A 22,194-nucleotide genomic window follows, 5' to 3' on the forward strand; every position below is an offset into this window, starting at 1 on the left:
ACAAACACATCCGAGAAGGAGGGAAAAAAAAGATCTTAATAAGTCATTATTTGATATTTTGTATGGGATTAAAGCGATACAATTCCACCAGGTCTTTTTTTTAAATGTACATCCCAGGGTGAATAACAGGATTGATGAAGGAATACTGCCTCTCAAGAATAACTGATGCCCCACTGCTATTCCTGAGGTAGAGAACATATTTGTTCAACTGCATCCAGCAGGCTTTGATAAAGTCTATAAGAATTCTTAGAATAAAGCTCATTCCAGGATTTCTTGGAAAAACTTCAGATTCAGCTGTTCCGTATCAACAAACCCCAGTGAACACTGCGATCATTATGACGCAAAAAAAAAAAAAAAAAAAATGTGTGAACTTTTCTTTTTCGTAGAGATTTTAGGATAAAGGGAGACAAAGGCACTAGAAACAAACCCTTATTTGGTTGGGAACCCGCAACTTTAATCAGTTTTCAATAACTACATGTAGGAGTGACAAAGAATCAGACTGGTGTGGAGGCAGGAAATTCCTCGATAGAGTCCCTGGAAATAAATGTCGGGAATAAATCAAATAAGGCGCAGAATCGAAAAGAAATAACGCAAGACACTCTGCACTCCCGAGAACTATCGCAAACAAGTTTAAATAAAATTAATCCAACATAACAGAGAGACCTACCGTCAGCGAAACGGTATCTGGCCTGACCATACATAGTTAACCATTTTTTCAGTTTATTGTCACAATAACAACTTGTTTTGTCGAGCGCAGCTAATTACTCCCGAAATCCTCCGAGAAAATCCATCATCGTGTTTTTCCAGCAGGATCGAGGTAAATCTATATTAGGTCGCACTGGAAATTGCCAGTGTGCATTCCTATTATCTTTAATGTCGTGGCGGTGAATTCCCAGAATGAGGGCTCCGCCAGGGCCGCCCGGCGGGGCGGAGTCGAGCGCCGCACTTATTCCTGGAAAGCGTATGGAGAGAAACTGCCGCGCGATTCCAGGGAGCGAGCGCCGGTTCAGCGAAGGCAGAAGCCGGCGGGTGAACCAGGGGAGGGATAAGCCACAAAAACACCGGGAAAAAAACCCAACAACCCAGATCTCCGAACGCTTCTCCTCATAACTAAACGTGATAACGACTTCGTCTCACGGAAAGGTGTCTCATGCCGGAGCCGTGAACGAGCGCGGAGCGGAGCCACCAGCGGCGGTTGCTGTGGAAAGGCAGTTGGTGCGGCCGTGTGACGTCAGAGTCGCCGGTGCTGTGAAGAGTTCTCGGAATAGGCTTCTAGGAAACGGTGAATTTTAAAAGCCAAGCCTTTACACTCTGTCCTTCACACATTTGGACCCCATTCTGGTGACAACACACTCCAAGCCGCCGCCGCTGCAACAGCGATTTAACATTTTCGGCTGATTGTTTTTCTGTTTTTGAGACCTGTATGTGTTCATACATACACATCGACTAGGTTTTATGCAGTGTTTTAGATCAGACAGTCCCGTCCCGTTTGTGTTCGCGAGGTTCATCGTCTCTCTTTTTTTTTTTAATCGTCAATAAAAGGACTACTCGTCATCTAAATCAATGTTAAAGCTGAATTCTTAAGAAGTGTTTTTGCCGACACATTGCTAAGTCTGCGCCGGGTTTCTTTTTTATTCGGAAGAAGAAACATCGACCGGATTTAAGCCCGCTGGGTTGAAGAAATAGCATGATTCTTTGTGTACCAGGGTGAGTGGACTGGCTTCTGTTTTGTCTGCATGTCGAAAAACAAACAACCAAAAAAAAAAAAAATCCAAAACCTAACAACTTGTTAACCGATGTACTCTTAGTGTTGGATATATGTAGAGTACACGCCACCGAATACCCTAGCTAAATATAAACAGGCCAATATCTGTAGGTGGCTGTGAATACTAATATATGAGAGGATATATATCCCAACACTAAGAGTACAGAGAGTTTATATATATATATATATATATATATATATATATATATATATATATATATATATATATACACACGTATGTATAAAGTAGGTAACCCTACAACTGTAGTGAAGATGGAGAATAGTTTCCTGACCATTTCCAGTCATAATTAATACTTGTAATCTGTCAGGATTACAACACCAGAATAAAAAAAAAGCAATAATTGAGAATAACTTTTACTGATTGTTTTTAGTATAATACTGAACTACTAATATAAGTAGTGCTACTATTAAGAAGCTCTTAAGTAACGCGTGATGCTGGTTTCTGAACCAACACCGAGGAGCACAATGTGTTTATTCATAGGATTTAAATCATAATTCTTATGATATATAATTTTTTCTTTCCAGTCCAAGAGCTCTTCTCCCCGCTACTCCATCCACTGACGCCCCACGGGGCATGCGGGCAGGAAATGTACCTCCTACGCTTTGCCTTCAAAGCGCTCCTCCAGTATGGGACCCCACCAAAGATTTGCGGGCAATTGCCAGCAACTTTTGCTATCTAGAGAGTTCAGGTACAGTCTGGAAGCATTTCCAGCCTTTTTCTTCCATATCAGATTTCATTTTCTGGGGTTTAGATTTACTTAAATTGCTTGATTTGGAGTGTTAAACACTTTCAGGGACATACAGAGAATTGTAGAACCTTGTAAATGGTCCAGATGACTAATATAGAGGAATGTTTGTGTGCAGGGTGGTACTGGGGAGGTATAACTGCAGCTCAAGCCCACACTGCACTTCAAGAGGCATCTGAGGGAGCCTTTTTGGTACGGGACAGCAGCCACCCTCTCTACATGCTGACCCTCTCAGTCAGGACGGCACGGGGTCCCACCAGTATACGGATCCAGTACAGTGGCACCCAGTTTCTGCTGGACTGCAGCTCCCCTGCCAGACCCAGCCTGTCGTCCTTCCCCAACGTGCCCAGCCTGGTGCAGCACTACATGGGACCAGAGAAGAGAGCAGAGGAGGGGAAAGTGGAAGAGGAGACTCCTTCCAAACCTCCTTCACAGACAATTCAGGAGACATCTGTGGTACTTAAACTGAAGCGGGCTGTGTACAAACCGCAGGGGCTGCCCTCCTTGCAGCACCTCACTCGCCTCGTCATTAACAGACATTCTGACTGCCCAGACCAGCTACCACTCCCCAGGCCTCTGTTGCGTTTCATACAGGACTATCCATTCAAGGTATGAGGAGATCTGCGTACACTGGCTGAATCTCAGCCCACATTAAGGAAAAGAACAGGTCTTTTTTTTTTTTCTTTTTTTTTTGCCTGTAAATGACATTGCTGCTCCAGAACTTGGGGGCCAGTCACAAAGATACTGGACACAGGGTCATATTTTTGCTAATGAAATACCGGTGTGTACAAATTAAGTTAAAATCGACATTTCCGTCAAAGACCGGGAGGTGAAGCACCTCGGAAACAATGAGATGATGAGATGAAAGTGGAAAATTGTCCACATCTTAACCCTTATGTTCTCGCATGTACATACTGTTCCCTACGAAATACACTGATTCCATTTAGAAATCTTCTTTGCCATTTTATTTTTATCAGTTTTTTCTACCTTATCCATGTGTACAATTTTTCTATTAAAGAAAGCATTGGGAGTCTAACTCGCTGTCCTTTACATCCTTTTTCTTTACAAATGTCACTCGCATTACGAACAGAAATAATGTCATCCTCATTATGAACCAGCACATGATGGCTGCTCTTGTGACAAGTCTTACGAAATATTTTTTTTTTGCCTTCAATCACCTTTGAAACACATCGGCTTGGTGGCCTTTGAGCTTTAAGTGTATGTGAGATGCAGATTGTGAGGAAGTGAAGGCCACATTGCGTGTGTTTTTGCTCAACAATGCATACAGCCTGCATCTGAGTCAGCGAGTGGACAAGCGAAGGGGAGGACCGTTCATCAGCGAATTCACAGAATTACAAAATGCTTCCTGGGAGGAGGGTGAGATTCAGAGAGTGAGGGTTCTAAGAAAAGCCTCGGTAATTACCTTCAGCTTTGAGCTGCTCTTGTGCTATCTTGCACACATTTTTATTGTGGCACAGGATGTAATCACAAATGTTAGCAGATTAAAAGTGCAACAGTGACACGAAAATGATTTGAGCTTCTGTAAATTGGGAATTTTGAGTGATTAAAGCAGTGCGAGTGCATGCTTGGCAGCTTAGTGGGGGAAGGGGGAGCAGAGGCTATGGCGACCTGGGCTAAAGCCAGCGTAATAGGATCTCGGTTTCTCAATCCAGGTCCAGCTTGTGGTCCCTTGACTTGTCTGTCTGAAGGATGCAAAATCGTGGCCTGAGAAAGAAAAACAAATCTGTGACATTGACCCTGAATTTGGAATTGCAATGTGAAGGAAGCACAAAGCTTAATTCTGTAATTAAGATCGGCAGTGCAGCTTGTTTTTATATACTGTAAATCAAGTAGACAGTGACCAGGCTGCAGTGTCAGCTTCCACATGAAGTCACAGCAGGTTAAATGACGGCAGATTCATTTCATGATGCAGAGGTGAGAAGCAAACAGGCTCAGAGGATCTGTGCGCAGACCTGCCACTGATGTCGTGTTGGGTTTCCACATAACGCAGCCCCTCCACGTTCGCCTCCACCCACTGTTCAATGAGCGGAGGGTGTCTAGGATCCACCTCCAAGTAAACACGACTGTTATTCACAGGGGGGAAAAAAACACAAACAGATTCAAATTTAATTATCTACAGGACCACAATTATCATAAGTAGTTATGAAATGAGGAGACCGGCACGTGTCTAGAAGTGCGTTAACTGTATGTCTTTCAAAAAGCTTAAGTCACCAAAGAGGCAACACGATACGCGTTTTTCAGAACATGCTGTTCTTGTGACAGGCTGCTGCCATTAAGAATCAAACCCAGGTGGTGTGTGTATGTGCGAGTGTGTGTGTGTGTGTGTGTGTGTGTGTGTGTGTGTGTGTGTGCTTGCTTGTGTCAGACAGAGAGGTCCTTACCCGTGATTTGATAAAATCTTTGGAGCTAACGTCAAAATCTGCCGGATCACTTCCAAGCCATCTTTACCACCATCTAAGGCCGAGTGGTCTTCAAACCTGCAGGCAGCCGAACGTAAATAACTCAGACGCGTCCACATGACTTCGACTTTCAATTATATTCATACGTAATTCTAATCTTACTCTTAATCAATCATATTTCTTTGAAAATTTAATTTTGCCATTTATCCTTAAATCAGCATTACTTTACTCTAAACCTCCTGGTTAGGCATTTAAAAGCAATAAACAGTTAATAACATGTTTTTACAGCACAATAAAACAGACTATAATACGGCCAAATAAGCCAATAGGCAGTCATTATATATTTAGAAGAATATTTAGCTTTTTATAGTTAGTTATGAGCACTGGTGGACAATTAACAGGCAGATATAGTTTATTAGTCGGATTTTTGAGTCTCTGTACTTCACTTAATAACAGCGGTGTACTTTCTACTTCTATCTTATCATATTTGAAGGACGCAGCTATACTTTTTCTCATCGCATTTACCACAAAGTGGTGCATGAAAAGTATTACTCCTAAACTGAAACGTTTCATCATGATAAAAATAAATGTAAATAGTGAAAAATATAAGCCGCTACAAAGCCATATTACCATTTTATTATTTTCTCGCTACTCAGAACTGAATCTAAAATGGTGTTTTTGATGTGGATTTTCCGAGAAAATGATACTTTCAGCATTTGCAGGGTTCAACTTTGATACGTATCAATTATTTGATGAGAAGTTAAGTCCCCTCAAGAAAAACGGCTCTAGCTCTCCGGTGCATAAATAGTGTTGTTTATGCTCTAAAGAGCTACAATTCTACAATTCTACAATTTCATTTAGCAGACGCTTTTGTCCAAAGCGACGTACAACACAAGCAAGAATTCAGACTTAAAGCTACAAATTATTTTTAAATTGCTACAGAGAAAAAGGTAAGCAACCAGGAAGCAGTGGGCGCTTTGCCTGCCAAGGTCACTCCAAGCCTGCAGTAACGCTGCTGTGTTTGTAACATAACACTGAGGGCTAAAGTTACGCCGTTCAACAGATGATCCGGCCAACTTTTGGCAGCGGTCGAGCGGTTAGTTGAGGGTGCAGGCGTCACTGAGGGAAGTTAAACATTTGCATTTACAGATCTACACACATTGTAAAGTTTAATTAATATGGTCAAAGTTGAATACATGAGGCACTGGAACAAAGAAAGGATATGTTCAATTGGACGTGACGCACCTCAGGGATGGAAATACTGGAAAAAGAAGCACTGCTGAAATATTAACTACATGACATGACACTATTGGCGTTAAAAAAAAACAACTTCATGAAAGTACTTGATTACAATAACTAGAGTTGTTAGTTTGTTTCACTTCTGACTACTTCATGTATCTCAGCTATTTTACATGCTAATATATCACATTTTGGGTTTTTTTTTTCAATTGGAGGGAAACATTTGACATTGACGGTTACAAAAACATCCAACAACATTTTAAATCTAGACAAATCATTCACAGCTAAAGCAAGAGATCTAAATCCAGTCAACAGTGCTAAGTTAGCACTGAAGCTAGTTATTGAGCTACCCACAGCTGGCTTTGGCTAAAACTAGATTAACCCAATTTTTTCCCTTTTCTGTATCCTGTAACTGTAGTAATTTAAAATTTTATTGACAAATATCTTAATAATTTAGTTTGCTTAGCAACAGAGAGGAATTAAAAGCTACATCTGGTTAGCTCATTGCCCTGCTTAGCAGAGCAGCTGTAACTGCTCTTGGAAGTCATGTGTTCCCTGGATTGTTTCCAGTATTTAATAGATGTTCACTTCTTTTATTCTAAGTGTGACATCATGTATTCCTAAAATTGTTTTTTCAAGACATTCTTCACATTGTCGCTCTGCTCCCCAGAATTCTACATGTTGTGTAGAGTAAAATTTGATTCACACAACCACCCTTCCAGTTTAACATTCTCTGTCTGTTGATCCCGAACACAGATTGACACATGGATGTGTCACAAGGGGAGGTATCATTCTTTACAAATGCTTTACTTAACATTTTTCATATTTCTTCACATAATCAACAACTAGTCATTCATTTCAAAACCAATCATTTTTGTAGATGGTAAAAAAAAAAAAAAAAATGAAAGAGAGACAAATATGAGAGTGAAATGAAATAAAATGTTTCTAAAATTATTATCAAAACCAGTTTTAGTCACCTTAAAATTTCAGGCTCCAACGATGCCAAATCCTCTGAGAACAGATATGGTGGGTTACTGACCAGCACTGAGACATGGCTGCAGACGCTCAACACAGTTTCTGCATCTGACAAAATAGAAAAACAGCAGTGTGTTTAGAGAGTTCTTTAATTATTGATGTAGTTACGCCGCTTTCACACACCTTTCATGACATCTATATGATAAGTCTGTAGTCTGTCCTGAAGCCCCAACCTGAGGAGGAAATCCATCATTATTCTTTGTGCGTACTGTGTACATCTTTAATAAGCACAATTTGTTTCATTTGATCTGGTTGACTTACTGCAGAGCGTTCTGTCGAGTTAAATCCACGGCATGCAGGCTTTGATCCAAAGCAATGGCTGTGAGCTGGAGAGAAACAAACACAGCACCTGCTACTTGGTCACAACCTCTGAGTTTTCCTCTGTTTCTTAACAGTGGAGGCAAAAACTGACTGAGAGGCTGGAACAATGGTGTGCTTTTGATTTGGTTTCATATGAGCGCATAGGAGGTGTCTGCCAACAGGATTATCCAGAACTACAGGGCAGATTCCCGCTATACTTGGTGGTGGGGTGTACTATGGACCAAGGAAGAATCCATAAAATGTTGGGGCAGATTAGTCATTGCGCCACCTGGTGGAAACAGGAAGTGACATGCTTTTTATTCACGCCTTGATTTGTTCCTCTCAGTGGGTGGACCAGATCCATCTCAGGTTGGTCAGAAACACCCTAAGAATGTGGCGATGATTAAACAGGGTTGCCATGGTGAGGCAGCCATTTTCACCTTAAAACAGGAAACTGTTGAAAATGGACTCCAAATGGTTTTCAAAATTGCACACTTTGATGAGAGTCCATACTGAACAAATCCACAAACTAAGTTGAAGGTACAGCGCCACCTAGGCATCATAGGAAGTAAACGTGATGCGAAAAAATCCTTTGATTGCCATCAAAATCACACTATGTTGCCTTCAGGTGATGTACAGCAAGATAAAAAGTAGCACCACCTAGTGGAAGGAGGAAGTTATATTTGAGCCAAAATGCAAATATCACTTCCTCCTCATTGTCTGACTCTTGAGGCAAAATCTAAATATTGCCAAGTCTCTACAGCAGTGGGGAACCCTTAGGGCCTTCTACGCCTTCAGAGAAGGTCTAGAGATGTTCTGGACCAAAAAATAGGAGTATTAACGAAAACATAATGATCATTTTAAAGTTGTATTTCAGTTCATTTCATTTCATAGAATGGATGAAATACAATTTCTCTCATCTACATTCTAAAGTCAAGCCTACTGAAAACGTATTAACGTGTTTTCAGGACAATTACAGAATCAAAAACCAATCCGAATCATCAGAATCTACCAAGAACCCGTTACCTGGCTCATTAATTTGTTAGGACTTCATGAGTCCAGGAGAAGGCCAAGCTGTGTGTCTTAGTTTCAGAGTGATGGGTTAAGTGTCCAATCATGGTTTGATTTTAGGAGGGCAGGACAAAAAAAATAGGCCTTCTTGAAGTCGTAACTTCGCCATCTCAGACGCAGAGTGGGGAGAGACCGAGAGAGGGAGTTACAGTGTTACCCAGTTTTGCGATGGAGCTGCCGTCATAGCCTCCGAACTGAATGGGGTGCAAAATATAATAAAGGAAAAAATACCACAAGCTCTCTTCGTTCACGGTTATGCGCACCCCCTGAACCTCATCATGTCCCAAGGTGCTACTAAAGTTAAAGAGTGCAAAATTTTTTTCTCGCACCTAAGTGGCCTAGCAGCCTTTTTCTCAAAATCAGCCAAATGCATGAAACTCCTGGATAAAATATGCTGGTGAAGACTGCCAAGACTGGCTCCTGCGCCATGTCTGGTTTGCACTGTGTATGAGCGGAGAGAGGAACTGTTGGAGCTCTTTGAATTAATTGTTGACAACCACAGTGATTTTGATGATGATGCTGTACGCAGTGGATACGTGACACTGCTGACTGCTTTGAGTTCTGCTTTCTACTTGCCACATTCAACTCACTGTTCGCCTACTCCGGCGTTCTTTTTTGGGATCTTGCAGAATAAGGAGAATGACATGCAGTTTTTTCTGTCTAGTATAGATGACTTTTGCAGCACCAGAGAGAGCGAAAAGGCCAAATTTGACTCGTTCTATGAGGACACTGTGCGCGAAGTCGGGGGTCCCAGGGGGCGCAAGGCCCGAAGAGTTGAAGATGTGTGTGCGGCGTACCAGCAGCTGCACAGTGAAATCTTGGATAACATTCCCACTCAACTGAGGAACAGGTTCGAAGATCATGAAAAACTGATGTTCCTTGCCTTTCTAGACCCAAAGAAGTTTGCTTCATACAGAGAAAATTTTCCCAACTCTGAGTTTCAAAGCCTTGCTGCAAACTACGGGCGCCACTTTGACCTTCCCAGGTTCGAGACTGAATTGACAGTATTGTACAACATGTCAAACTTTGAGGCCAGGAGCCCATAGGACCTGCTCCCCTTTCTGACCATCCCCGCGTCCTCCATTGAGCGCGCTTTCTTAGCCCTGAAGCGCATCAAGACACACGCCAGGAACAACACTGGACAAGATCGCCTGGGAGCTTCGGCACTGACATCAATAGAGAAAGGACTTCTTTTGGAGCTTAAATCAAAGGGCAAACTTTATGATGCTGCCATCGCCCACCTCACAAAGAAAGGTCGACGGATGGACTTTGTTTTCAAGTAATAAGGGAGGGAGCCAGCCTGATTAATATTCACACAGGATTAATATTACAGGGGGACAATCAGTATTTTTTTTTTTTTTTGTAATTGCAGAGGTTGCCTGTGTAAAAACTCCAGCACAAATTGTGTAATTCAACAAGTCAGTCGATCCCTCATAAATCCTCATATCAGTAGTTTGGGGTTGTAATTTGTTTTTTTTAGGGTTTATTTTATTTCCCCATGCCCCCTTTTCTGCCTCTTTATTTGACATACACAGGTACTAAAATAATCACTGCGCCATGTGTAATTGCGCATGGAGAGAAATTTGCACTTCATTGCAGCTTTTAGAGATAGTCTAAGTATGACCAACATGTGTGATTTTTGGCGTATTGTGCATTTGAAATGGAATTTTACTTTGATGATGCTCATGAATTTATTTGACTCGGTTAGTGTGTGGGATTTGTTATGCGCCGTGATTTCATAGCGTTGTCAATTGGGATTAAATGAGCCTCCGTGTCTGTGTCCGTATCTCCAGTTTTCGCAAAGTTTATGTTGAGCAGGTTGCTTGTTGTTGAGAATGTAATTGATGTTATTGCCTGTTACTGAGGTACGCATCATCTTCAATTGGATGACTGCAGTTGTTAAGCGCTTTCAATTCATCATAGCCTACAATTGCTGCTCTTTTTCCCGTAATGACGTCCTTCCTTGGTGGTGATGCCTGGGGTAAAGGCCCAGCTGTAGTGCTCACGGTTCGCCACTGCTCTACAGGATAGCCAGTGAGTTTTACTGTATCTATTCTCAACCTTCATTGCTTTTCTTAACAACTGCCGGGGTGAGGTACTTCCCAGTTGGTGGGTTAATGACTGGAGGCTAAATGAAAAGCAGCGTCAAGTCTGAAAAAATTTGGATCTGTGCTCTTCATATTTTGGCTTTCTGACAGTTTTTCTTGTTCCGTTTGAACTGTGTGGACTGATTTCAAATTACATCACCTTAGCAAAATGGCAGCACCTGTCTCTGGGACATTTTAGGTCGATGTTTTGGGAGGGGCTTGACCACCTGATGTCACACATTGTTATGGAGGAACTCTTGAGTAACCATCTGTCTTTTTTTAACTACATGGAGGTTAGGTCAAAGCATGTGGCTGATAGAAGTTTCCATTTGACTGTTGGGTTGGCTGATATTCAGCTGCTGCTGGCTTCTTTTGAATGGGCACTGTTCTAGTTAGGAAAATTGATTTGTTTTGAAAAAAAAAAAAAAGACCATCTGATGAAAAACCTGTTTCCTACAAATAACATTTCCGAGGTAACTGGCCTCGTTGTCCTAATGTTTTTGTGTGCTTCTTTTGAGGGTTTGAAGGAAGTTGTTCTTGCATTGATACACTTCTAACATTTTGATCTACGACGACTCCTGGCCTGTTGCCCAGCAGAGCCAGAGGGAAGGGATTTGGGATCTGACTGAACCTGCCTTAGTAGCCACTTGTCAATCACGACATAGAGACACCCTGAACCAAATACTACTTGCTCACCTATTTTTCTAGAAATCGGATCATAACTTCATAAATGAACTTCATGACGCACTGAAGGTGACTTGAAACTAGCAACTGAGTTCAGATTTCTGCTGGAGATTCCCTGTCAGCCCATCAACAGAGCACACTTGATTCAACGAATGACGGGGAGAGACAAATATCCATAAACAGCCCAGTCATGTGCAGCATGACTGAAGATTTAAGTGTGGAAAAGTCTTTTCTATCAGTCTGGGCTCATGAATGTTTCCAGCAGCTTAGCAAGATTGAGCGGGGAGGAGTGGTGGTCCTTCCACAGGCTATCAAAGCTGTAAAGCAAAATTGCAAAATTACAGCCGGATCTTAACAATAAGCTGAAATTTGCAATAAAGCTCTGTAAAATCAAGGGGTACACCAGGTTATATTAAAAACAAACAAACAAACAACAACAAAAACCCCTCATAAAACTAGTGCAGTCTTCATTGTTTGGAGGCCGTGGGTTCTGTGACATCACAAACCTGCCCTGTCTACTCTCTTTTGGCCTGCTTTGGATACCACTTATGTACAGACAGACAGCATCAAAGCTGTCCAGAATCTTGCCTGTTATCTTGCGTCACTTAAAGCTCTGTCCTCTCAGTAAGTAATCTCAGACTCCAGACCCTCAAACTAAGCACCTCCCTTCCTGGATGTGGCAGCAATGTGCTAGTTTGACGCCAATCAGATGCATTGCTGTTGAGTTAAAAGAAATACAAACATACAAAAATATAGATTTTTTTGCATTTACAGAGAGATATGGATCATAACTTCTCGTTTATTTTTCACCAAACCAGTTGTGTTTCTCTGTTTAGACCATGTACTCAACATCTGTAGGTGAACTCATTTGATCAGTGTGCAAGATACACCAGCAGCAAGAAAAGATGAACGGAATCTATGAGAGCTACGACTGCAACTCATCACAACACCAATAAATCTGCTGAGCAGGTAATTGACTAATCCACAATTTACTCAGGCTTCACACAATAATAGATCTACTATCTAGCTTGAGCACAAATCTAACCTGAGGCAGACTCGTCAGCAGACTGAGGGAGATGGCGCCAGAACCACATCCCACCTCCAGGCAGGTACACGGGTCGTCTCCGTTCCCAGACTTCATCCTCAGATCACCCAGCACCAGTTCCACTAACTCCTGCACAAACAGACAAAATAACCATAACCCCAGTTATGGGTTTGTTATCTACACTTCTATACATATATGTTCAGATTGGTTTTGGATCATTAGTGTTTATTCGGTAAAATTATATTAAAACCTTTTATTTCATGATGAGTTTTTTTTTTTTTTTTTTCCCACAGTCTACACCAGAAAACTCAAGTCACATTTTAACTATCCGGTCCAAAATCACAGTTTTTTGTGTGTAAATTACAACACCCTCTTAGACAAAAACTTTTTTAGAATTAAAGAATTAGATCCCCAAGAATATAAATGCTAAGAGTAGGACTGTGTAGTGTTATAGCAGCTTCCAGTGTACAAACACTACACCTTTATCCAACTAAATTCTCAGCTTACTGATCCGTCAACTTTCCAAGTCTCATGAAGTCTGTCTGCCAAATCTCACATGGGTTGAGAAGCAGTTGAAGGATTCTACGGAGGCCGAGGCATGTTTAAACAGGCCATATTAACATGGCATAAGAGTGACATGTCCAGGCCTGGATTATTTCATCTTTTATCAAAGACCTTTTGGGACTTGTTTGTGAAAGCGCAGGTGTTGGAAGTCAAACAGAAACAGCGGAAAGTCAGGGAATGCACAACTCCAGCAAGGTGAATTTTGGCTGCTGGCATTGCCATGTTTGGCCCCGAATTAAAGCTATAAGCAGTGATGAGTGGACCCTCGCATCCCTGTGGGTGTGTGTGTGGCTGCTTCATAAGAGTGAAGTGGAACCTGGTAATATTTGGATTTTGCATGAAGAAGAAGACTAATGCTGTACTGTGGTGCAAATATCACTGTCTGCATTCACTAGGTGGCACTAGAGTACACACTTGCTGTTTATTAGTAAATAATATATTCATGTTGCTGAGGTCATCAGGTTTGCTTCCTGAAACCACTAGGAGGCGCCTTCACTTAAATTCTGCTTGCAATTGTTTTTAGGCCGGGACTCTCAAACGTTTAGAAAAGCTCTGACCATGTGGAGTCAAGTTATAATGGTTTCTCATTTCTATTGCAAAATATCTAATAATATCTATCTGCCTCACCATGGTAACACCGCTTAACCAAACTCACAGAATACACAGTAACACATCACCACATTCTTCAGGTGTTTAGCTGACCCACTAGGAGGAGTACATGAAAGTGCAAAAAACAAAATCAACCATCTTCTGTTGCCACCAGGTGGAGATGTGACCAATCTACCCCAACATGTTATGTATTTTCTGTTAGCTCATACTACACCCCTTCACCATGTTTGATGAAAATCGGGCTCAATCGTTTTGTATAATCCACCTGAGGGAATACCAGACAAACCAATGGATAAATATAACCAAACACACCTGAATGCAGCACTAGAGAAATAAATGTATGAAGTGAAACTCGTCCTTCATGTGGTTGGTGCCAGTTTATAATGGTTGATTCGTGTCTTGGGCGCTGTATTGAGATGAACCATCAGTGGTAGAGATTCAAGTGCCCTAATGTTGCTCTGAAATTGATCTCTTGTCCCACAACATTGTGTAGTGTTTTTAGACAATATCATTGCCACATTAAATCTGGAGTCAGAAATTGTTTTGTTTGTTTTTTTTTACTTTCTTGACGGGGACTGCAGGCACAGAGGAGACAGGGGTATCTATCTTGTCTGGCTCTGGAGGGGACAGCAAATGAGTGAATTTTCGAAAAAGTTGGTGTGTTCCTCTATGAGATGGCCTAAGCAGAGGTTCTGTCTGTGTTCTGTGTTCTCCTAGTTTTGGATCATTTTTCTCAATCATCTCTCAAACCTCGGTTTCTGGTCGTGGGATGAACACAGGAGGCTTCATCTTCAGTGTCACATCTCTGAAGTCCCACTCCTCAAGCACATACTGCACAGGCATTCTGAAACACACGTGCACACAGGCACATGTGTACACACACAACATTAAAAAAACAACAACAGTCTGACTCCATATATATTTATATATATATACATGTATCATATTCATACCTGGAGAGGCGTATTGTGCAGAGCTTCCACATCCGCTCTGTTTCTTCTGGGGTAAGAAACTCTAATAACCTCCCAGGTTCAAGACCTTCTATCTGGAAGAGACAGAGACTGTGTGGACGTGTGTGTCAGGACATTACATCCAGCGATACAGCAGGAGCTTGGCACATTTACAACTCACTGTTTTAGACCCGAGGAGATGAGCAACAATGTACTGGCTGGAGTGGCGAGGCTCAGACACACCTTTCTCCTCAAAGATTCTCTTCCATAACTCCAGTGCCTGCAGGGCTGTGATCCTGCTAGCAGGAAAAGCCGGAGCGCTGCATTGACGCGCTGCACGGGAGCCCCAAATACCCTAAGAGACATTTGGGATTTCCAGATTAAAAACATCTTAAAAAAAAAAAAAAAACTTCATGCATTGGTTAATTAAACATTTGTGTATGTCTTCAACTGCAACTTCCTGTCAGGGGAATCCACCATAATCTTAAGGGACACTGAATGGATACAATGTCAGATCAAACCTAAGACACTAACTTGCTCTCAATAATAAAGACATTGCCCTTCTACCTGTTGCTCAAATTAAATAGTTTATAGACAAAACTTTGGTCTCTGCTAAAAATGTAAAAGACTACTGGATATCATCTATGAAATGCTTATTATTAATTCATTACTTTTTTAACCCGTTTCTCTCATCCATTATTTCAGTATCTGTGCAATGTTGTCTCTACAGTTAAGAAAATAACGAAACATCAAACGGATATAGTTCATTCTGCGTTGCTTCTAAACGCCTCAGCATATCTGTGCGAGGTCGTTTTTAATGCGCGTAGTGTAGGCTTCTCTACATAGTGACCATTTTTGAACCCACCACCTAAGGACAGAAATCACTTGATGCAGTTACCGTCAGCCTGAACACACATGGGCAGCCTGCGTTCAGCGATCTCCTCCACATGTTTGAATCAAACATACGATCTCCGTATCAGTTTCTCTCGGTTTAATATGAGCAGACTTTGTAAAGGGAAGCAGTCGTCCTCGATGTACACTTCAAAACTCATTTTATCACCCTATGCGGATTTCGTTCATCATTTTCGGTGGACAAAATCGCACCCGGCTAACGTCGGATGGTGATGACAGTTTGCTAACCGGACGCATCAACAAACCTCTCCAACATTGTCCAACGTCATGACGTCAGTCAGCGTCATACACGCCCTCCCGGGCTGCGCCGCGCAGCACTGACACCAGTGAGCAGTGTTGCCTTTGGAGAAGTAACACATCCAGCAAAAGTGTAAATTGCTGGCTGACTAGTACTGAAAAGAGTTACAAGAGGATAATATAAATGTATATTTAATATAAATATGGTGTATTTATCTTCGAATCTTATATCTCGCCAATATTTTCACGGGAAAGACAAAATGATTATCATGATTCAAATGTCTGAAATTTTAATCTGTAACATACAAGGAGCACCTGAAAGCATCAGTGTTGTTCAACAGTGTGATGGATGGGATGTGCCGAAAATTGCACAGTTGTTGGAATGTTAGTAATTGCAGTAATGTGACTTTTGTAAAGGACGCTGTTTGCTGACGTTATTCATACGTTAGAACTACTTAGTATCCTTCACAGCTGCTCTCTCGCGCGTTATTTATCGGTAAAACGGGAAGCTAACAGCTAACTTAGCTCAAGCTGCTAACTTAGCTCTGGAGGCTAGACAGTCTGCTGAGGTTGAGCCCGTGAGGCTAAAACTGGTCTGGTGGAGAAAGCTCTGGTATAGGGACCATGATGGGCATGACTACTCGAATAGAATGCATATTCTTTAGTGAGTTTCATCCCACTCTGGGTCCCAAAATTACATATCAGGTAAGTCGCTCGTTTTTGCTGAAATTAGGTGCTTATGTTAGAAGTTTAATAGTTTTAACGACAGCGATCAATTTATCACTGCCAATTGAGCGTCATCTCTTTAAGTAATCATTTTACTTGAGGCTAGAAACTCCATGTTGTATCTTTCAAAACTATCTAGCTCCTCAATCAAATATGGGCAATACATTACACTAAAACTGGGCTCTCTCCACCCTTACTGTAACTAAGGAAGTGCTATGTTAGCAACCATATTAATAGCTGTCAGTAAAGAAAGAAGGAGGTCAAGCATGTAACTGATAGGTGTGGGAGTGATGATTTAAGTCAAGTTCACACGATACAACTTTCCAGGTTTGGTAGAATGAAATATCGTTTTCAGTTATTTGCTGTGATTGAGGGATCTCACAGGGAGCAATATTTTCGACAGATTATAAAAGTGAAAAAATGGTGTTAATAAAAATTCCACTGAGCATTTTAACCAAAGTGACGCTCATTCGTCATTTTTGTTTGCCTCGTCTTTCATCTTAAACCTTCAGCTCCACCAATACAGACAAGACACCTTTCAGTTGATCCTAAGTTATGTATAAAATGCATCTATATAAATCTGTGCTATTAACTAAATGGGTTTACTTCTCCTGACAGGTCCCAGAGGAGTACATTTCACGGGAACTCTTTGACACAGTTCAGGTTTATATCATCACAAAGCCAGAGCTGCAAAACAAACTAATAACAGTGTAAGAATTTCTTGCAATTACCTCTTCTGTATGTCTTTTGGAATAATAGCGTTTCTCTCTTTTTGATTATTCATCCTCTTTTTTTTACTGTTTTAGCACTGCAATGGGGAAAAAATTAATTGGGTGTCCTGTATGCATCGAACATAAGAAGTACAGCCGTAATGCCCTCCTGTTTAACCTCGGTCTTGTTTGTGATGCACAAGCCAACACCTGTGCCCTTGAACCAATTGTCAAGAAGCTGTCTGGCTACCTCACTACTCTGGAGGTAGGGAGTAATATGCCTGCAGTTAAGTTTTTTAGCCCATATTTCAATTTTAATTTTGTTTTCTTTTATAAAATTGCCCTCAATCTTTCTTTGTGTTTTAGCTGGAGAGTGGATTCATATCTAATGAGGAGAGCAAGCAGAAACTTCTCTCCATTATGGCAACCTTGTTGGAGGAACTCAATGCGACAGGCGCCTGCACATTACCAATTGGTAAGATGTAAAAATGTAGGTGACAATATTTACATTCAATCAGCTGGACCTCAGTTGAATCACTTTAAGCAGTTGCTATGGCAACTTATAGCTGTAGTTTGAGCCTCCCAGGCAGACTGCTTCAGCTTCTCTTTTTACTAATTTGATTGTTTACATATCATATACATACCATTTGTATTTAATGTCAGCTGTTATACAGAGCTTCAGAAATTAATCTTCATTCTAGTCACTGACTATTTTGATAATTGATTAATGGCTTTAGTCTGTTTTTCAAAACGAAAATTTCCAGGTTCTAGACTTAAAAGAATTTTTTGTCATTTAGAACTGAGAAGAAAAACCAAGATCTACACGACTCAGAAATGTTTGTACTTTTTTAAGCCTTTTTTCCATTTCTCATCAACGCATTACCACTTTCAGGCTAAAAATCCAATATAAACCTTAAAAGATTGAAAAGTTAGATACCACACCAATAGAAAAAGTCTTTTAGGACTTGGCCATGTTATATTTATTAACTTGAGGGTCGTCCCTTGCAGTAATTGTATTTTTTGTGATATTTTTAGAGCTTTTGTCCTGAGTAATTTGTTGTTTTGTGGATAGGGTACAATTTTCAGGATAAATGTTTGTATTTGTGCCTGTTCTTAGATGATTCTAATACCATCCACCTAAAGCTGATCCAGCTACGGAAGGACCCACAAGTTGTCCAAGAGTACGATGTGCCAGTCTTCACCCACTGCAAAGACCACTTTATTAAATCTCAGTGGGATCTCACCACTCAGCAGGTGCATCTCATTTGCCTCTGTGTGTCCCATGTCACAGATTTGTTTAAATACCATGAAAAAAATTGATTAAGTCTCTTATCAGCTATGCAAACAACCATATCACCTCTCATTCATCTTTTAATGGATTTCAAAGAAATGAAGGAGGAAGTTTCATTCATTCAATCTATTATTGGCCACTTCAGTAAAGAGTAAACATTTAACACCAGAAAAATGGCTGCACAGTTGTGCTGCTGTGCATGTTTAGGTGAATCAATGAAAGCCTGCAGAAGTGTGTGTTTTTAGATGGTAATTAATCTCCTAACCCGGGTCGCAGAGCTCATCATAAACCACCAGTGTTCTTCTGTATTTGAACTGCAGATCCTGCCCTATATTGATGGATTCAGACACATCCAGAAAATCTCCGCCGAAGCGGATGTCGAACTGAATCTTGTTCGTATTGCTGTGCAGAATCTCCTGTAAGTACATTTCGCTGATGAAGCAAATGCGCCAGAGTCAAGTCAAATACATTTATGTAAATGGATTCATTTTTATAGCACCTCAGAGACACTTGTTCGCACTCGCATTCATACACTTATGGCAGAGGCTGCTATGGAAGGCGGCTGATCACCTTTAGCGATTGGGTGGTTTGATATTGTGTCTCTTCTACAGTCTCTGGTGAGTTTTGGGATTGAATTGGTAATCTTTGGATTATTAGATGGCCACATTCCCTAAGACATGCAGGCCCTATATGCCTGGAAAACCTGCACACGGAGGCACCTTGTTTCATCCCAATGCTCCTCACCATATTTCTAAGGCAAGGCCACTTTTCCCTATCCCATTATTATGGTGGCTATCCAAAAACTTGTTATCAACTATCAAAAAACTAACATCATATTTTTCACATATCAAATATAGGGGAATAAATTCACATAGAATTTAGGACACAGTTGAATGCTATCAGAAAAGGGTATGTCCTATCTTCTCAGCCTATGTGTAATATCTGGTACTAATTTGGAGTCCCTAGATCTGAAGATACTACAATAAATAAAGTTTCATTTTCCATTGATCAAGTATAGGAAGCAGAAATTTGCATTACAATACTGAGGTCCAATTATAGGAGGCAGTGAATGCATTGGAAGAAGTGTGTCTTCATATCCCACACTAGTTCTAATATCAAGTACTGATTTAGAGTCCATAGGTCACATAAGTCCAAAGTTACTGAAAAAAAAGTCAGATTTTTCACATGTCAGATGTAGGGTCATCGAGCTCACTAAAATATTACTATTAAACACAACAGGCAGTAGAATGTAGTAAAAAGGGGTGTGTCCTTTCAGTCAAGTTCTACCCTCAAGTACTGATTTGGTGTCCCTAAGTAACATAGCTCAGAGGCTATGGGGGGAATAAATATCTAATTTTTCATAAATCAAGAATAGGGGTCGGCTATTTGCTTTGAAATATGCATGTAAGATAAAGGAGGTGGCCTCCCATGGCCATGTTTTGGTGCTGACTCTCTGAGGAATAAAAACAACCCAAGTGCTGCACAATCGAGAGCAGGGAGGTCGAGATGTTTGATGCATATCAGTTCTGTTCGCTGGTGTTGAAGCTACTATTTTATCACATTTGTTCCCCGACTCAGCACTTGAGTGATGCAGAGCTTCGTGACACAGCTGGAGTATATTGAACTTTAATGTACCACAACGTTTGTCCAAATAAACTAGAAATTTATATTCACCTCTGTTTTCCTTCACAGGTATTATGGTGTTGTGACCTTGGTGTCAATATTCCAGGTACATAACTGTGGGGTGTGATGGTAGCACTTAATATTGATGATTTTCAGAAAAAATAAGAATATTATGAGAATAGTTTTGATTTTATGAGGATAATGTTGTAAAATGCGAGAAATTATGTAATATTTGGAGGAGGGGAAGTTGTTATTGGTGAAACCAGGACTCCATCACCTTTGTACTGTGTGTCCTGAATCTGTTGTAAATATTTGAGGGTAATTTTAGTTTGTTGATTGGCTTTTTTCCCTCTCTCTCTCTGTCTGTCTGTCTGTCTCTCTCTCTCTCTCTCACTAGTACTCTAATGTGTACTGCACCACCCCCAAAGTCCAGAGCCTCATCGATGACAAGTCCATTCAGGAGGAGTGTCTCAACTATGTCACAAAGCAGGGTAAACATTAAGGGTCACGGCTGTTACACACAAGGGTTGTTTTGCTTTTCACTTTGTGACTTTTATTACCTTTGCGAAGGGGGTTATTGCTTCAGAGGTGTTTATCCGATTATCTGAAGGATTGTGTAAAAACTTTGAGGCCAATATGGGCAAAGGAAGAGCTGGTTACATTTTGGGGCACATCAGTCATAGCACCTCCTGGTAGATACAGGAAATGCAATGATTTCTTTAACCTTTGGTAAAGTCCTCCCCAGTGGGTTGTCCAGATCCATCTCAGATTTTGTCAGAAATGCCTTAAGAACTTGGCGGTTCATTACACCACAGAGGGGTAATAGGAAGTAAGCATGACAGTCTTGTCTTTGGTGATGTCAAGCAACAATAGCAATATATTATGTGTTGTTGAGCGCCATCAAGTGGATGGAAAATGCGATATTCCCTCCAAAGGGCACGCGTTAGTCCTCTTCTTCAAGAAAAATTAAAACAGTTTCAGGATTCCCCTTCCTGTCTCTCTACAAAAGAGCGACAACTACTACATGAGTGGGGATGTGAAGGGCCGCTTGTCACTGTTTGCAGCTTTAATAAGGGCCCAAGTGCCAGGGACCGAATATTTGCCCTGGCAGAGATATGAGCTCTCTGAGTACTTGCTGTACATTTGTTTTTCTGCCTACAGGACAGAAACGTGCCAGTCTAAGAGACGTGTTCCAGCTGTACTGTGGTCTGAGCCCTGGAACCACCGTTCGAGACCTTTGTTCTCGCTACTCACAGCAGCTTCACAGAGTTGATGAGAGGTCACTATCATTCAACTTATCAGTTTCGGAAAGCACTTAATGTCTCGACAAATCAGGCCAACCATGTGGTTTGTCTTGTGTTTTCTGTTAGGAGGTTGATTCAGTTTGGACTGATGAAGTCTCTCATTCGACGGCTGCAGAAATATCCAGTGAAGGTGATTCGTGATGAGCGGAGCGGGCCACCTCGACTCTTTACTGGTTGTCATAGTTATGATGAGATCTGCTGCAAAACAGGCACGTCGTGAGAATGTCTCTACTTATATAATAATCAACGTAAGCAAACAGTTCTACTCACAGTGTTTGAATTTTGCAGGGATCAGCTACCAGGAACTGGACGAACGTTTGGAAAATGATCCAAATATCGTTGTGTGCTGGAAGTGATGTCACATGATGTGATGCAGCGATTCCAGCATCATCAGTGAATCAGAGCAGCAAATCTGTGGTGCAAACAGCAGTTCAACTTATGGACAACGAGATGTCTCAACCAAAGATGTCCTCAATGTGAGGAGGGGTGTCCTTGTCAAACATTCAGTATTACGTCATTTTTTAGTTTTTAATTTTTATATTGTTTCTTTTCATCAAGTCTTGTGAAACACACATTGAAGAAAAGTGAGGAAGGTAATATTTATTAATATTGTACAAAATAAAATGCGATATAAAATATGCGTGATTATTTGAAATTTGTAAAAGATGTCTGTTCATGTTATTTTTAGTGACACTCATTGAAAATTGGAAATTCCACAAGAGCCTATTACATAACCTGAAGTACACGTGGACATAAATCTAATCTGTTCATCATAATTCAAGACTTGCGCAACAGATTCTGGGCGCAAAAACTCCAACAAATTTATAGTTGAATATATTGCTACACTTGAATCCA

At 41.0% G+C, this 22,194-nt stretch overlaps 3 protein-coding genes across 5 annotated transcripts; 2 read left to right on the forward strand and 1 right to left on the reverse strand.

Moving 5' to 3' along the window:
* Positions 1–433: 433 nt before the first annotated feature.
* LOC147268082 (cytokine-inducible SH2-containing protein-like) lies at positions 434–3,939 on the forward strand. 2 transcript variants are annotated; one of them, XM_086199328.1, is made up of 4 exons: positions 434–680; positions 758–817; positions 2,312–2,475; positions 2,651–3,939. In XM_086199328.1, exons 3-4 carry the CDS (start codon positions 2,361–2,363, stop codon positions 3,145–3,147), a joined length of 612 nt encoding a protein of 203 aa, XP_086055454.1. In that variant the 5' UTR covers positions 434–680; positions 758–817; positions 2,312–2,360; the 3' UTR covers positions 3,148–3,939. The 2 variants fall into 2 exon arrangements, with proteins under 2 accessions (XP_086055454.1, XP_086055453.1); XM_086199327.1 differs by lacking the exons at positions 434–680; positions 758–817 and adding an exon at positions 913–1,707 and having other exon boundaries at positions 2,651–3,936.
* On the reverse strand, positions 2,006–15,709 carry hemk1 (HemK methyltransferase family member 1). The gene is made up of 11 exons (XM_086199326.1): positions 15,435–15,709; positions 14,718–14,891; positions 14,540–14,631; positions 14,337–14,430; positions 12,414–12,542; positions 7,488–7,552; positions 7,350–7,399; positions 7,169–7,274; positions 4,935–5,030; positions 4,506–4,616; positions 2,006–4,257 (listed from the first exon to the last, which is right to left on the reverse strand). Exons 1-11 carry the CDS (start codon positions 15,498–15,500, stop codon positions 4,197–4,199), a joined length of 1,044 nt encoding a protein of 347 aa, XP_086055452.1. The 5' UTR covers positions 15,501–15,709; the 3' UTR covers positions 2,006–4,196.
* A 283-nt stretch (positions 15,710–15,992) lies between these two features.
* Positions 15,993–21,955, forward strand: nprl2 (NPR2 like, GATOR1 complex subunit). 2 transcript variants are annotated; one of them, XM_086199331.1, is made up of 11 exons: positions 15,993–16,390; positions 17,030–17,121; positions 17,218–17,386; positions 17,488–17,596; positions 18,239–18,375; positions 18,733–18,830; positions 20,105–20,141; positions 20,433–20,526; positions 21,197–21,314; positions 21,406–21,548; positions 21,628–21,952. In XM_086199331.1, exons 1-11 carry the CDS (start codon positions 16,310–16,312, stop codon positions 21,693–21,695), a joined length of 1,146 nt encoding a protein of 381 aa, XP_086055457.1. In that variant the 5' UTR covers positions 15,993–16,309; the 3' UTR covers positions 21,696–21,952. The 2 variants fall into 2 exon arrangements, with proteins under 2 accessions (XP_086055457.1, XP_086055458.1); XM_086199332.1 differs by having other exon boundaries at positions 16,002–16,069; positions 21,628–21,955.
* Positions 21,956–22,194: the final 239 nt, after the last annotated feature.

This window comes from Aulostomus chinensis, chromosome 3, assembly GCF_037954235.1.
Source record: "Aulostomus chinensis isolate RoL2024-O1b breed Wild chromosome 3, RoL_Achi_v1.0, whole genome shotgun sequence".
NCBI classification, from domain to species: Eukaryota; Metazoa; Chordata; class Actinopteri; order Syngnathiformes; family Aulostomidae; genus Aulostomus; species Aulostomus chinensis.